General features: G+C 44.4%; 1 protein-coding gene across 2 annotated transcripts in view; it reads right to left on the bottom strand.

The window, feature by feature from the left end:
* Nucleotides 1–17,500, bottom strand: part of LOC116049141 (calpain-2 catalytic subunit-like) — a 39,712-nt gene that overhangs the window by 3,962 nt on the left and 18,250 nt on the right. For both annotated transcript variants that reach the window (XM_031298559.2, XM_031298560.2), the window contains exons 8-17: nt 14,430–14,495; nt 14,177–14,337; nt 11,830–11,999; nt 10,666–10,677; nt 6,786–6,997; nt 5,849–5,885; nt 4,994–5,059; nt 4,532–4,589; nt 277–341; nt 4–72 (exon numbers count right to left, since the gene is read on the bottom strand). In XM_031298559.2, the coding sequence (XP_031154419.1) occupies nt 4–72; nt 277–341; nt 4,532–4,589; nt 4,994–5,059; nt 5,849–5,885; nt 6,786–6,997; nt 10,666–10,677; nt 11,830–11,999; nt 14,177–14,337; nt 14,430–14,495 (916 nt within the window). The remainder of the gene's footprint in view (nt 1–3; nt 73–276; nt 342–4,531; nt 4,590–4,993; nt 5,060–5,848; nt 5,886–6,785; nt 6,998–10,665; nt 10,678–11,829; nt 12,000–14,176; nt 14,338–14,429; nt 14,496–17,500) is intronic.

Below are 17,500 nucleotides of genomic sequence, written 5' to 3'. Positions count from 1 at the left end.
CACCAAATATCTCTGAACTTTCTTCCACAGCGTGGCGAACTCTCCGATGCCCAGCTTCCCGTTGCCGCTGTCCTGATCCCCGTTAAAGATTATTCTCACAATCAGAGATCATGACCTCTGTGATGTCACTCTAAAGAAGGCTGCATCCTAACAGAAGAACACCCTATAACTCTCTCTCTCTCTCTCTCTCTATGTATATATATATATATATATATATATATATATATATATATATATATATATATATATATATATATATATGTGTTTAAAGGATACGTCCATCAGGTTCACCATGACCCGGCACGTGTCCAAGCTGAAGCCGTCTGTCTTAATGTCCGTTCCTACAGGAGAGACAGAGATGACATCACAGCTCAGCATTCATCACATCACAGCTCAGCATTCATTACATCACAGCTCTCAGCATTCATCACATCACAGCTCTCAGCATTCATTACATCACAGCTCTCAGCATTCATCACATCACAGCTCTCAGCATTCATTACATTCATTACATCACAGCTCTCAGCATTCATCACATCACAGCTCAGTAGGGATGTAACGATTACCGGTGTAACGGTAAACCACAGTAAAAATGTTGACGGTAACAATTACCCTTTTCATTTAAAATATCCTTATTATGGCGGTGGATTACCACGGTGTGGAAACCCTGTGTTTAATTCTTCCCAGCTTCATCCCAGGCTCCTGAAGTAGCCGCGCAGCCGCACTGGGCTCAGACAGGAGAAGGGGACAGAATGTAGCAGCTGTTTAACAGACATTTTTCTATGCCTTCAACGTTTTGGGACTTGTTGAAGTGATGTGGCTAGCCCAGAACGTAAGTTCAAACTATTCCGTAGCTTGGTAAACTGTCCTGGGTTTTACTGCCTCCTTATCTTCAATAAGTGTTCTGCTACAATGTGGAATTAGCCCGAGAGAGAGAGAGAGAGAGAGAGAGAGAGAGAGAGAGAGAGAGAGAGAGAGAGAGAGAGAGAGAGAGAGAGAGAGAGATATTATCGCCTTGATAATATTGCTGTTGCTGTGTTTGTTATTGCATAGCTGATAGATGTACAGATGGTTTAATATTCCTTGTGCAGCTACGTGTTGATATTCAGATTATGTTAGGGCTGTTTGCTAGCAACGTGCAATCTCCAGTAAACAGACTAGCCTGTGGAGCCACGTGCTTAGCTATTAAAGGTGTATTACACTGTTTGCTCCGTTATAATATGTGTGCTATAATAGATGTGGCTTATTCTCAGTTTGTGTTACTGAGCAATATGTTGCATTTATGTTAATTATTACAGAGAAATGAATGTAATTCTTAGTATTGTTTCTTGTTATATGCTGGTGGCTATAACATTTAGTTGTGGTAATGTTAATAGTAAGTCAGATGCTTATTAATGTGCATTATTATTTGCTTATATTTCAGAACAACATCCAACTTCACATGTAACGTAAAATACAACATCATAGTTAACTTAATGTTGGAGTTGTAAATAACTCTTCCTGGATCTCAGTCACATCTCTGGTTCAGGTTCTTACCGGACCCCCTACAGCCGGCCGGTGTTTCAGCAGCCAGTTTTCAATAGTTTTTACAAGCCTATTGCCTATATTTTTGTAATATAATAAACACTGTTAGACTTTTTGAAACTATATCAGCTTGTGTAGGCCTGTCAGGGCTTTCTGACCACATTGAACGCACTTTTAAAAATACCGCGATAATACTGAAAACCGTGATAATTTTGGTCACTATAACCGTGAGGTTAAATTTTCATACCGTTACATCCCTACAGCTCAGCATTCATCACAGTTATACCTGCCCCAACCCTAACACTCACATCTGCACTTAGAAAGGCAGGAACAAGTGACAGAAAAGTAAAAAACTAGGAAAAATGGAAAAAGCCACAAGAAAGTGTCTGAAATAAAACAAAAAGCTGGAAAAAAAGAGGAAGACGAAGTCCCTGTGAAGGAGAGACAAAACTGGTGAACAGGTGAACAGGTGAACACGTGAACAGAAGAACAAGTGAACAGGTGAAGAGGTGAACACGTGAACAGGTGAACAGGTGAACAGAAGAACAGGTGAACAGGAGAACAGGAGAACAGAAGAACAGGTGAACAGGAGAGCAGGTGAACAGGTGAAGAGGTGAACAGAAGAACAGGTGAACAGGTGAACAGAAGAACAAGTGAACAGAAGAACAGGTGAACAGGAGAACAGGAGAACAGAAGAACAGGTGAACAGGAGAGCAGGTGAACAGGTGAAGAGGTGAACAGAAGAACAAGTGAACAGAAGAACAGGTGAACAGAAGAACAGGTGAACAGAAGAACAGGTGAACAGGAGAGCAGGTGAACAGGTGAAGAGGTGAACAGAAGAACAGGTGAACAGGTGAACAGGTGAAGAGGTGAACAGGTGAACAGGAGAGCAGGTGACAGGTGAACAGGAGAGCAGGTGAACAGGAGAGCAGGTGAACAGGAGAGCAGGTGAACAGGAGAACAGAAGAACAGGAGAACAAGTGAACAGGTGGACAGGTGAACAGGTGAACAGGTGGACAGGTGAACAGAAGAACAGGTGAACAGAAGAACAGGTTGACAGGAGAGCAGGTGAACAGGTGAACAGGTGAAGAGGTGAACAGGTGGACAGGTGAACAGAAGAACAGGGTGACAGGAGAGCAGGTGAACAGAAGAACAGGAGAACAGGAGAACAGAAGAACAGGAGAACCGGTGAACAGGAGAATAGGTGAACAGAAGAACAGGTGAACAGGAGAGCAGGTGAACAGGTGAAGAGGTGAAGAGGTGAACAGAAGAACAGGTGAACAGGTGAAGAGGTGAACAGGAGAGCAGGTGAACAGGAGAGCAGGTGAACAGGTGAAGAGGTGAAGAGGTGAACAGAAGAACAGGTGAACAGGTGAACAGGTGAAGAGGTGAACAGGAGAGCAGGTGACAGGTGAACAGGAGAGCAGGTGAACAGGTGAACAGAAGAACAGGTGAACAGGAGAGCAGGTGAACAGGAGAGCAGGTGAACAGGTGAACAGGTGAACAGGAGAGCAGGTGAACAGGTGGACAGGTGAACAGGTGGACAGGTGAACAGAAGAACAGGTTGACAGGAGAGCAGGTGAACAGGTGAACAGGTGAAGAGGTGAACAGGTGGACAGGTGAACAGAAGAACAGGGTGACAGGAGAGCAGGTGAACAGGTGAACAGGTGGACAGGTGAACAGAAGGACAGGTGAACAGGTGAACAAGAGAAGAGGTGAACAGGAGAACAGGTGAGGAGGTGAACAGAAGAACAGAAGAACAGGTGAACAGGAGAACAGAAGAACAGGAGAACTGGTGAACAGGAGAATAGGTGAACAGAAGAACAGGTGAACAGAAGAACAGGTGAACAGGAGAACAGGAGAACAGAAGAACAGGAGAACCGGTGAACAGGAGAATAGGTGAACAGAAGAACAGGTGAACAGGAGAGCAGGTGAACAGAAGAACAGGTGAACAGAAGAACAGGTGAACAGGAGAGCAGGTGAACAGAAGAACAGGTGAACAGGTGAACAGGAGAACAGAAGAACAAGTGAACAGGAGAGCAGGTGAACAGGTGAAGAGGTGAACAGAAGAACAGGTGAAGAGGTGAACAGAAGAACAGGTGAACAGAAGAACAGGTGAACAGGTGAAGAGGTGAACAGAAGAACAGGTGAACAGGAGAGCAGGTGAAGAGGTGAACAGGTGAAGAGGTGAACAGGAGAGCAGGTGAACAGGTGAAGAGGTGAACAGGAGAACAGGTGGACAGGTGAACAGGTGAACAAGTGAACAAGTGAACAGGTGGACAGGTGAACAGGTGGACAGGTGGACAGGAGAACATGAGAACAAGTGAACAGGTGAACAGAAGAACAGGTGAACAGAAGAACAGGTGAACAGGAGAGCAGGTGAACAGAAGAACAGGTGAACAGGTGAACAGGAGAACAGAATAACAGGTGAACAGGAGAGCAGGTAAACAGGTGAAGAGGTGAACAGAAGAACAGGTGAAGAGGTGAACAGAAGAACAGGTGAACAGGTGAAGAGGTGAACAGAAGAACAGGTGAACAGGAGAGCAGGTGAAGAAGTGAACAGAGGAACAGGTGAAGAGGTGAAGAGGTGAAGAGGTGAACAGGAGAGCAGGTGAACAGGTGAAGAGGTGAACAGGAGAACAGGTGAACAGGTGGACAGGTGAACAGGTGAACAAGTGAACAGGTGGACAGGTGAACAGGTGGACAGGTGGACAGGAGAACATGAGAACAAGTGAACAGGTGAACAGAAGAACAGGTGAACAGGAGAGCAGGAGAACAGGTGAACAGGTGAACAGGAGAACAGGTGGACAGGTGAATAGAAGAACAGGTGAACAGGTGGACAGGTGAACAGGTGAACAGGTGAACAGAAGAACAGAAGAACAGGTGAACAGAAGAACAGGTGAAGAGGTGAACAGGTGGACAGGTGAACAGGTGAACAGAAGAACAGGTGAAGAGGTGAACAGGTGGACAGGTGGACAGGTGAAGAGGTGTTGAAGCTTAAGCTTACGTTTGGCAACAATCTTGTTCATGATGGTCTGGAGCTCCACCGCAGAGATCTCCATGTCCTAAAATCAGACAGGTGACACATCACACCTGATATACACACTACACACACACATCACACACACACTATACACACACACACACATCACACACACACACCTGATATACATACATACACACACACACACACACACACACACACACACACACACACACACACATCACACCTGACACACACACACACACATCACACACACACCCACCTGATATACATTCACACACACACTACACACTACACACACACACACACACACACACACACACACACACACACACACACACATACACACACTACACACACACACGCACACACATCACACCTGACACACACACGACGGTGTGCCACGGTGTTGTAGGCTCTGCTCTGATTGGTGCCCCTCCACACAGGAAGTGATGTAATACTTACGGGCCCGGCAAGTTTGGAAAAGAGTCCTCTGAATCCTGCGTCCACCTCCGAATCCGACACCGTCTCCTGAAAACAATCGCCATGACAACAGTCAAACTTTATTCAAACAGCAGCATTCACAAAACACAAAGCAGCTGTTTCTCTATTAAACTATAAATAGTATAGATTATAAATGATTTAATCTATAGTCAATTAGGAAGTTTGTAACTACACCAGAAGAATGTAGTAGTACTATGTAAGTACTGCGCGATAGCGCGATAGCATCGATAGCGTGGTAGCAGCCGAGAGGAGTATCCATCAGGCTTATTTAAATATACTTCTGGTGTAGTCACAAACTTCCTAATGCCTCGTTTTATAAGTACATAAACTATTTGTACTACTGTAGAAGTTTGGTATGATTTTGGGCATTATTAGTGAGGTAACTTACGAGATACAAACGTGGATCCATTAGCACCTGCACTAAGCTAACCAGCTGATAACGCTAACTCCACCAGCGTTATAACAAGGGGACAAAGCTAATGGGGGGTGTTTGGCTCGAGGTCAAGGTGCAGAGGACTCTAGGGTGAAATTACTCCCAACCATCACTTTAAGTTTACAGCTTTATTCTGACAGTCTGTGATTATCCAACTACATCCTCTGATCTGAACCTTAGTCAAAATAATTCACACTTTTCTGCTTTAACTCAAAAATTAGATATCATTTCATGAAGGCTAAATGAGGTTAATTTCCCGTTATTTAAAGTTGATTTTAAGAATTGTTTTGGTGTGCAGAACATGTAATTGGATGAAGGGTTCAATCAGCCAATCACAGGCCGTGTCTCCGTAAACATTTAGAGATGACATCAGATGTACTCACGTCATCCAGATCAGCTTTGACCGGGTCATCACAGGGCCTGAAGGACGGAGATGTTACAGGGTTAGAAACACACACACACACACACACACACACACACACACACACACACACACACACACACACACACACACACACACACACACACACACTACAGACACACACACACACACACACACACACACACACACACACACACTACAGACACACACACACACACACACACACACACACACACACACTACAGACACACACACACACACACACACTACAGACACACACACACACACACACACACACACACACACACACACACTACAGACACACACACACACACACACACACACACACACACATACTACAGACACACACACACACACACACACACACACACACACACAACAGACACACACACACACACACACACACACACACTACAGACACACACACACACACACACACACACATACTACAGACACACACACACACACACACACACACACACACACACATACTACAGACACACACACACACACACACACACACATACACACACACATACTACAGACACACACACACACACACACACACACTACAGACACACACACACTACACACACACACACACACACACTACAGACACACACACACACACACTACAGACACACACACACACACACACACACACACACACACTACAGACACACTAGAGACACACACACACTAGCGACACACACACACACACACACACACACACACAGTTTCCTTTTTTTGCGGGCCGCCACTACAACATCAATAGAGGAAACACTGACTCTCCATTCAGAAACATGTCAACAGGAACTCTACAAACAGGAAGTGACAGGTCTGAGAGAACAGGAAGTGACAGGTCTGAGAGAACAGGAAGTGAGAGGTCTGAGAGAAGAGGAAGTGGGAGGTCTTACAGGGTCTCTGTCTGCTTCTCGGAGAAGACGCGGATGCAGAAGTCTCCGTTGAGGTGCGGGTCAAAGGTGGACGGGACGATCAGGTACTCGCCGGGCGGCAGCTTGAAGCGAGTGCTGACCTCCCGCAGGTTGATGAAGGTCTCAGACTTGGCCGTCTGGGCGTGGCTCAGGAAGAAGTTCTTATCCAGGTGCACGTCCCGCTGCCCGTAGAACTGGGGACTCGTATTTACACAACCGGACAGATGTACAGAAGGCCAATAACATGGCATGTGACTACATGTAGCCGAGTTAATAATTCCAGTTGCCATTAAAAGGTAACTTTTCATTTGGCCAGTAGTTCCCATATGAGACAGGCTTTTTATGTAACACGAGCGCCATCTATTGGTGCTACTCTGCAGACTTTAGGGTCAGTTCCTACACACCATCACCAGTCTGCTGTAGCCTGTCTCATGGTAAGTCACATATACTGAGCTCCACTGTTATAGTTAGGTAAATGTGTTCATTGTGATAATATGTAGTATATGATGTGCATATAGTATATCCATAGCCTGGTCCTACCAGACTCTGGTCCACTAGCCTGGTCTACCAGACTCTGGTCCATTAGCCTGGTCCTACCAGACTCTGGTCCACTAGCCTGGTCTACCAGACTCTGGTCCACTAGTCTGGTCCTACCAGACTCTGGTCCACTAGCCTGGTCCTACCAGACTCTGGTCCACTAGCCTGGTCTATCAGACTCTGGTCCATTAGCCTGGTCTACCAGACTCTGGTCCACTAGCCTGGTCCTACCAGACTCTGGTACATTAGCCTGGTCCTACCAGACTCTGGTCCACTAGCTTGGTCCTACCAGACTCTGGTCCATTAGCCTGGTCCTACCAGACTCTGGTCCATTAGCCTGGTCCTACCAGACTCTGGTCCACTAGCCTGGTCTACCAGACTCTGGTACATTAGCCTGGTCCTACCAGACTCTGGTCCATTAGCCTGGTCCTACCAGACTCTGGTCCACTAGCCTGGTCTACCAGACTCTGGTCCATTAGCCTGGTCTACCACACTCTGGTCCACTAGCCTGGTCTACCAGACTCTGGTCCATTAGCTTGGTCCTACCAGACTCTGGTCCACTAGCCTGGTCTACCAGACTCTGGTCCACTAGCCTGATCTACCAGACTCTGGTCCACTAGCCTGGTCTACCAGACTCTGGTACATTAGCCTGGTCCTACCAGACTCTGGTCCACTAGCTTGGTCCTACCAGACTCTGGTACATTAGCCTGGTCCTACCAGACTCTGGTCCATTAGCCTGGTCCTACCAGACTCTGGTCCACTAGCTTGGTCCTACCAGACTCTGGTCCATTAGCCTGGTCCTACCAGACTCTGGTCCATTAGCCTGGTCCTACCAGACTCTGGTCCACTAGCCTGGTCCTACCAGACTCTGGTCCATTAGCCTGGTCCTACCAGACTCTGGTCCACTAGCCTGGTCTACCAGACTCTGGTACATTAGCCTGGTCCTACCAGACTCTGGTCCACTAGCTTGGTCCTACCAGACTCTGGTACATTAGCCTGGTCCTACCAGACTCTGGTCCACTAGCTTGGTCCTACCAGACTCTGGTCCATTAGCCTGGTCCTACCAGACTCTGGTCCATTAGCCTGGTCCTACCAGACTCTGGTCCACTAGCCTGGTCTACCAGACTCTGGTCCATTTCATTGGTCCAGAGAGTCTGGCCTCTCTCCATTGACAAGCGTTAACTTTCTTGAAGGTGGGTACTCTGCTGAAGTTTAAAACTATTGGATCTGCCCAGAGCCACTCTGGATCTGCCAGAACCAATCGCTAACCTTTGGTCGTGACGTATGTCATGCGCATGTGCAACAAGAGGGGAGACCAACAACAACTATCGGCTTATATTTAGCATTAGCATCGCTAGCGATAGCTTTAGCCAACTCCTTCACCACTAACGGAGTGAGCTGGAAATTCAAACTGTTCCCTAACCCCGTGGGGAGGAGGGCCACAACATCATGGCCCCCAACACAACTCAGCAAAGATTGGTCTTGCTCGGGCTTTAACTTCTGGATATTGGGCAGCGCTGCCACAACGGACCGAATGGCTTCGCTCGCATCTTTCTAGCGCACGTCCTCAACGTCATCGTTCTCAGCCACTCCCTCTGTTCGCTGATTGGACCGCCAAATATTTGACCAGGGAAAACCTAAGAATATACCGCAAACCCAGACGGAGTACTGAAGGGAAATGAAAATTGAGCGGAAGTATGTAGGAGGATGAAGCCAGGCTAGTATATCCACACGGGAGGTCTCACATTTTATATTAGAGGCCAGTTTTGTTTTGTTTCTTTTGTTTTAGCTTAAATGAAAAAGCTTGTGTTAATATGTATTGATCTAAAACAGAAAAAGTTTACTCTGATTTAATGTATGACAGTAAAGAAATAAAAGTGTTGGTTTCAACCAAATTGTAGTAACGCGCCACTTTACATTCTCAGTAACGATAACAGCGTTGCAACGATGGGAAAAGTAATTAATTAGATTACTCCGTTACTGAAAAAATAACGCTGTTTTTAACGCCGTTATACTTAAACGCCGTTACTCCCAACACTGAACTGGAGCAGCAGGTCCCGTGTCTCTGGACGGAGACCAGTGAAGTCTCTTTCCCGGTGATGGCTGAGCGTTACTGAGCAGCCTCCAACTGAGCTTGAAGACGTAGATGTGACGTGAGCAACCTGTCTGAAAGTTGGAAGTCTTCTGGTAGCTGTGCCAAGAGAAATCTCAATCATTCCCAATCTAGCAGAGATGGAGAGCGTAGGTATATGTAAGGAGATAACATAGACACAGGCTAATTACTGATCACTAAAATGATAGTTAACATTAGGAATTAAACTTAAACAGCTAATGGAAGTCCAAACTGCCTGAGAGCTTCTCCTGTACTATACGGTAATTCCTCTACTATGAGACAGTAAGTCTCGTGGTTATGACCCAATCGTTAGCCTATTTTTATAAAAACGTCTGCTACGGAGCCATAACGTGAGCTACAAGGTAATGGAGCCTTTTATACATTGTCGTGTTTCTTTAGAAATAAACAACGGACAAATAGAGTCTTTAAACTCTTCAGATGTAAAGTTATTCTCTGTCAAAGTGACGTCAAAATGAATGGCAGTCAATGGGATGCTAACGGGAGGTGATGGCTTGGTAGCAGCAAAATGGCGCCATAGGAGGTACGCTTGCCAGACACTCGCTTACCCGCTTGCCAAGAACAGATCCAAATTCTCTTTTGTACCACAAGCCATAAAAGCCTTAAATCAGTCAAAATAAGCTAGCTAGCTAGGTTGTAGAGTGTATTGTAGTGTAGTACTGATGTATGTTCTTATGTTATGTCTGTAGGTGTCTGATGTAGGGACTATTTGTTTGTATCATGTCTGATGTAGGGACTATTTGTTTGTATCATGTCTGATGTAGGGACTATTTGCTGTATCATGTCTGATGTAGGGACTATTTGTTTGTATCATGTCTGATGTAGGGACTATTTGTTTGTATCATGTCTGATGTAGGGACTATTTGCTGTATCATGTCTGATGTAGGGACTATTTGTTTGTATCATATGTCTGATGTCCTGTCATGAAGTGCCTTGCGACTGTGCTGCAAACCCAACTGCCCCACGGGGACGATAAGGTTATCTACTACTATATACAGTACATGTTTTGTTTTTGCATGTTTCAGGTCTTCAGACACAAATTGTTCATCGGGTTAAAAACAAACTTGTATTCAGTTCCATAACCCTCCTGCTGCAGAGACGTGAAAGCTTTAGTCTCCTTTATTTCCCACTACGGTGTGAGTTCTTCAGCCTTTAAGCTTGAACCTGAAGGAGCTCTCAGGGGCCAGCACTCACCTGTTTAGGAACCTGGAACAGAACACAAGACAAAGGTACAGTTAATATGAAGCTACAGCCGGCTAGCTTAGCATAAAGACTGGACAACAGAACACAAGACAAAGGTACAGTTAATATGTAGCTACAGCCGGCTAGCTTAGCATAAAGACTGGACAACAGAACACAAGACAAAGGTACAGTTAATATGTAGCTACAGCCGGCTAGCTTAGCATAAAGACTGGACTGGTGGATGGGTCTGTATCGCTGCGTCAGGATTCCTCAGATCCTTGAGATGCTTTACTTCTTAAACTCCTTAAAGGTGCCGTGCCACACGTATTTCATGACTGTGGTAATGTCTGAAGGTCTACCATGGACTCTGTAACCTTGGTTACCTTGTTTCGAGCCATGCTAGCGTGGTATAGAAAGCCTGCAGGAAGACTCAGCTCCATTTGTGCCAGTTCTCATTAATATTCAACGAGCTAAGCTGCTTGACTCTGATTGGCTAACAGCTAACCAATGAGAGCCTAGTTATCAGCATCCTTTACCCAGCGCAACTGGGCGAGCTCATGAATAGTAATGAGCTCAGGCAACATGACGTCAGACTGACCAGCTGTTGTAATTGGTCTGATTTCTCCTCTGATTTCTGTTGAGTGGCTAGAGCTGACAGAGGAGGGAGCCGTTCATGTTCACATTCACCACATAACACAAACACACTCTTTTTAAAAAATAAAAGGAAAAACAGTTTTGTGTGGCAGGGCACCTTTAAAGATAAACTTTGTCCCGAGTGACAGAAATTTGTGTTTGACAGGGCGAACTCAAATAACATAAAATACATATAACAACATAAACGATACAAAACAAACGTGCAAAATGCAAAAACAGTGCAAGAAGAAGCCTGGATGGAGCTGTTGGATGCTCTCTCTCTCTCTCTCTATATATATATATATATATATATATATATATATATATATATATAGAGCGTTATAACTGATCTTCATCACCAACTAGACCACATTTTGCACTTACTGTATTTTTGACTTGTTACTACATGTCAGCAGTGTTATAGACTGTCTATTCATGTTTATTGTGTTATAATATATTATATATATTGTGTTATTACCATATCACTTTCACATATCCATCGACTTCACCTCACTTTGCGCCGGCACCGTGTACATTTCTCACCTCGTAGATGGCGAACCCGACGGTGTGCATGTCCTCTCCTACTTTCCGCAGCTTCCTGCGGTTCTTCTGGATCAGACCGACCACGAAGCTGCAGCCCACCTCCCCGTCCTCGGGGTCGTCGTCCTCCTCATCCAGCTTGATCACAAACTGAGGATTCATCCAGAACGTGTCTGCAGAGGAACAATCATCAGATCATCTCTGAACAATCATCAGATCATCTCTGAACAATCATCAGATCATCTCTGAACAATCATCAGATCATCTCTGAACAATCATCAGATCATCTCTGAACAATCATCAGAACAATCGAAATCAACCGGAATTAAGTCACAATCTCGAATTTTGAATAAAAAAATGGAATCGTCGATGCTGCCACGCCCCCTTGTTACGTCCGGTCAGCTTGTCAAGCGGAAAAACACACACGTGTTGAAGTGCTGCGAGTCAGTCAACCTCCTGTAACCTAGCTACAGCCAGTCAGAAGTTACCATGGCAACTGCAGAAGCTGGAGACCCATCGACAGAACTTGAGCCCACTCCTCTTTTGCTGAAATGTGTGAAAGTGTGGAAGTATTTTGGATTTCCAGTGAGTTATGTTGACAACGTTTGTGTTGTCGACTGAAAAGCCCCAGTTTGTAAGCTCTGCTATGTGCGTGGACCATATTCTGTGTGTTTACCATTGCCCATTAGCCTAGCAGCTAGCGGAGATTCCTTCTGCTTATAGCTTTATCCCAACAAAACCGCCTGGTTGAATTTCAGCCTGTATGCACGTTTTATAGCCTAAGCAGAGCAGCTTATATTAACCAAGTTAGCGGACACTGCCAAGTCGCCCTCTCTGCTAACTGTCTGCTAACACCGCTGTGCTGGCTCCATGGTGTTTTAAGCCCCCAACTAAGCCCTCACGGCAGCGCTGCGACCGTCGTCTTCAAGGCACCTAACCATAACCAAGACCATTGCCTAATCTAGTGTCGTCCAGGCAGCGCTGCCTGGAAGACGAGGTTGGGGGCTTAAAACACCAAACTCTGTGTGCTGAGCGTCTGCCCTCAGGATTGTCAGCAAACCTTTTTTTTCTTTTTACTTTATTGACAAATTGTCAAGTTTCCAATTGACTGAAGACATGTTATTGTTACATTATGTTAATAAATGTTTTAAATTTGACAATGTAATGTACATGGCGAACAAAGGTGAGATATTATATTACATACAAGTCTAGTCTAAAAACGGCATAGCAACCTGTGCTTTAAAAAAAATAAATGTAAAAATCGAGAATCAAATCGAATCGGTACATGGCTTAAAAAAGTGTTCAAAGGGGGAACATTATTGAAAAAAGCTTGAGAACCAGTGGTCTAACTGTGTGACATGAGGGGACCTTAGGGGGGTCTCTGAGGAGGGGGTTGGCACCTTTTGTCTCTTATTCATTGCAGCCACAGACTTTAAGATTCAGTACTTTATTGCCATACAACTCGGTGCAAAGGGGACTACACATGAAACATGTCACGTCATGTCAACACTGTCATTTTTAACCCATGAATAATCATGTGTTTCTGTCCCCTTCTTAACCCTCCTGATGTCTTCGGGTCTAATTTGACCCATTTTCAAAACGTTTCTCTATCAGAAATAAATGATCAGTTCACTACTTTCATTGAATTTGGGTGATTTATTTAATTTTATAGAATTTGAAAAAAGATTGATAAAAGAACTTTGAAAAAAAAAAGTTAAAAAAGCGCAGAAAGTGGCCGGGTTGGTTCAGTGGGTAGAGCAGGCGCACATCCAGTAAACTGAGAGGTCTGTGCCTCGACGCAGAGGTCCAGGGTTGGAGTCCGACCTGGGACGATTTCCTGCATGTCTTCCCCCCCCACTCTCTCTCACCTTTCATAACTTTCCTATATACATTAAAGGCGGAAATGCCCAAAAATAATCTTTAAAAAAAAAAAAACGCAGAAATAAATAAAAAAATTGGGAAAAGTGACAAAAAAATTCAAACAAATCAACAAAAATGTTGAAAAAAAAACATCAGGGGAAAAGTGGCAAAAAAGACTTAATTTAATTTTCAATTTTAACCCAGAAAAACAAATAGTTTACGAGAAGACAACATGAGGGTTAAATAGTCCCAGTACTGTGGCCGGGTTGGTTCAGTGGGTAGAGCAGGCGCACATACAGTATACTGAGAGGCTTATGCCTGACGCAGAGGTCCAGGGTTTGAGTCCGACCTGTGATGATTTCCTGCATGTCTCCCCTCTCTACCCCCCCCCTCTCTCTCACCTAGCTGTCCTGTTAAAATTAAAGGCAGAAAAGCCCCAAAAAATAATCTTAAAAAACAAAAAACAGCTGTAAATAGTGGCGGTACTTACAGGGATGGTTCCTGCAGCCTCCGGCCGTGGAGCCCTTCCTCCACATGCCGTCGAACTTGCTGACGCTCCAGTGTTTGACCGAGTCGTCGTCGATGGTGTCGGGGGTCAGAGTGCACACCTCGATCCGGGAGTAGTTACGCAGGAAATCAGTGTAGGACATCCTGCAGAGACAGGACAGGGAGGAGCATCACTACCAACTTCACCCACCGATGTTTGGACCTCTGACCTGACCGATGAAATACTCTCCACCCACCAGAACTCCCCGTCCTCAGCTTTGGCGTGCGGACAGTCTCCCTGCACCGACTGCCACTCAGGGGACCTGGAACAGGACACAATAACATGTTGGTCAGTTTGGTGTCAGGGCTGCGAAGGAATGTCCAGTCTCTGATTGGCTAGTACTCGTTGCCTTCGTTGTTTAGATTGGTTAGATCGGGTTAGGGTAAGAATACCAGGCTAAAGCTTGATTTGTGGCTCTGACGCAGAGCTTTCTCCGTAGCTACGTAAGAGGCCTGAAGGTTATACTTCCCCGCAACGCCCCGCATCACTTCGCCCGCAACGCCCTGAACGCAACGCCCCACATCACTACGCCCTGAACGCAACGTCCCGCATCACTTCGCCCTCAACGCCCTGAACGCAACGCCCCACATCACTACGCCCTGAACGCAACGTCCCGCATCACTAGGCCCTCAACGCCCTGAACTGCCACAGCCGTGATTTCTAGTTATAGTTCCACTGTCTTTGTTGTTACTATAACTGCCACTGTTCATCATTCCAACCGCTATAATTATCATTAATCATCTTTCTGTATCTCTGTATATGTGTATTTGGGGAATTGTTGTGTCCCGATTCGTTCCTCTACACTGGAGTCTCACTGGAAACCTTCAACTCTCTTGTTTCCACCTTAGATGGATTTGCTGAAAGGGCTTGTGTTCTGTCAGTGCGTGATCAGATAATAATGACACTGATAACACTGAAATGAAATCGTGTGCTGGGTGACCTTGGTAGGCAGTCTCATGTGTGTCAGAGCGTTGCCAGAAAGGTTATCTCATTCTGGATTGATAAAATGGAGGAGGTCTTGCTCCCTCTTCTTATCTGGCTCCCAAGAGAAACCATTAAGGCCACTACGCCAACTGCATTCAACAAGTGTTTTCCCAACACCACCTGTGTCATTGACTGCAGCGAAAGTTTGTTACAGAAGGCGAAAAATGTTGACTCTAGAGGGGAGTCCTACAGCCATTACTACTCTCACAACACAATCATTACTACTCACACAACACAATCATTACTACTCTCACAACACAATCATTACTACTCTCACAACACAATCATTACTACTCACACAACACAATCATTACTACTCTCACAACACAATCATTACTACTCTCACAACACAATCATTACTACTCACACAACACAATCATTACTACTCTCACAACACAATCATTACTACTCTCACAACACAATTATTACTACTCACACAACACAATCATTACTACTCTCACAACACAATCATTACTACTCTCACAACACAATTATTACTACTCTCACAACACAATCATTACTACTCACACAACACAATCATTACTACTCTCACAACACAATTATTACTACTCTCACAACACAATTATTACTACTCACACAACACAATCATTACTACTCTCACAACACAATCATTACTACTCTCACAACACAATTATTACTACTCTCACAACACAATCATTACTACTCTCACAACACAATCATTACTACTCTCACAACACAATCATTACTACTCTCACAACACAATCATTACTACTCTCACAACACAATCATTACTACTCACACAACACAATCATTACTACTCACACAACACAATCATTACTACTCTCACAACACAATCATTACTACTCTCACAACACAATTATTACTACTCACACAACACAATCATTACTACTCTCACAACACAATTATTACTACTCTCACAACACAATCATTACTACTCTCACAACACAATCATTACTACTCTCACAACACAATCATTACTACTCTCACAACACAATCATTACTACTCTCACAACACAATCATTACTACTCACAACACAATCATTACTACTCTCACAACACAATCATTACTACTCTCACAACACAATCATTACTACTCACAACACAATCATTACTACTCTCACAACACAATCATTACTACTCACACAACACAATCATTACTACTCACACAACACAATCATTACTACTCTCACAACACAATCATTACTACTCTCACAACACAATTATTACTACTCTCACAACACAATCATTACTACTCACACAACACAATCATTACTACTCTCACAACACAATCATTACTACTCACAACACAATCATTACTACTCTCACAACACAATCATTACTACTCTCACAACACAATCATTACTACTCACAACACAATCATTACTACTCACAACACAATCATTACTACTCTCACAACACAATCATTACTACTCACACAACACAATCATTACTACTCACACAACACAATCATTACTACTCACACAACACAATCATTACTACTCTCACAACACAATCATTACTACTCTCACAACACAATTATTACTACTCTCACAACACAATCATTACTACTCACACAACACAATCATTACTACTCTCACAACACAATTATTACTACTCTCACAACACAATCATTACTACTCACAACACAATCATTACTACTCTCACAACACAATCATTACTACTCTCACAACACAATCAAATACCTTGTTGCTGTTGCCCCATGTGGCTTAGTCATGTTTATCGCAACTGCATATGGAGGACGTGCCAGTGACAAATATATCACTATGAACTCTGGTATCTTGGACTATTTAAAGCCTGGAGACAAAGTCATGGCAGATCGTGGGTTCTTGATTCGTGATTTACTGTTTGAAAGAAGGGTCAAATTGGTTCTGCCTGCTTTCACTAGAGGGGGTGCTCAGCTAACTGAGGAACAAGTCACAGCAACTCGCAGGATTGCAAATGTACGGATCCATGTTGAGAGGGATCCATGTTGAGAGGGATCCATGTTGAGAGGGATCCATGTTGAGAGGGATCCATGTTGAGAGGGATCCATGTTGAGAGGGATCCATGTTGAGAGGGATCCATGTTGAGAGGGCAATCAGGCAAATTAAAGGATACAAGATCTTGTCTCAAGTGATACCAATAAACATGACCCCCAAGATTGAAAAAATCCTCAGAATCTGTGCGGCCCTCGCCAACTTAAAGGGTGATCTCATCCGTGAGTGATAAGTGACAACGGTGATGTTCTTATGTAGTTACATCTGCGCGCACACACAGACA

The sequence above is a fragment of the Sander lucioperca genome, chromosome 4, assembly GCF_008315115.2.
Source record: "Sander lucioperca isolate FBNREF2018 chromosome 4, SLUC_FBN_1.2, whole genome shotgun sequence".
Taxonomy (NCBI): Eukaryota; Metazoa; Chordata; class Actinopteri; order Perciformes; family Percidae; genus Sander; species Sander lucioperca.
This window is presented reverse-complemented; position numbering and strand designations above follow the sequence as displayed.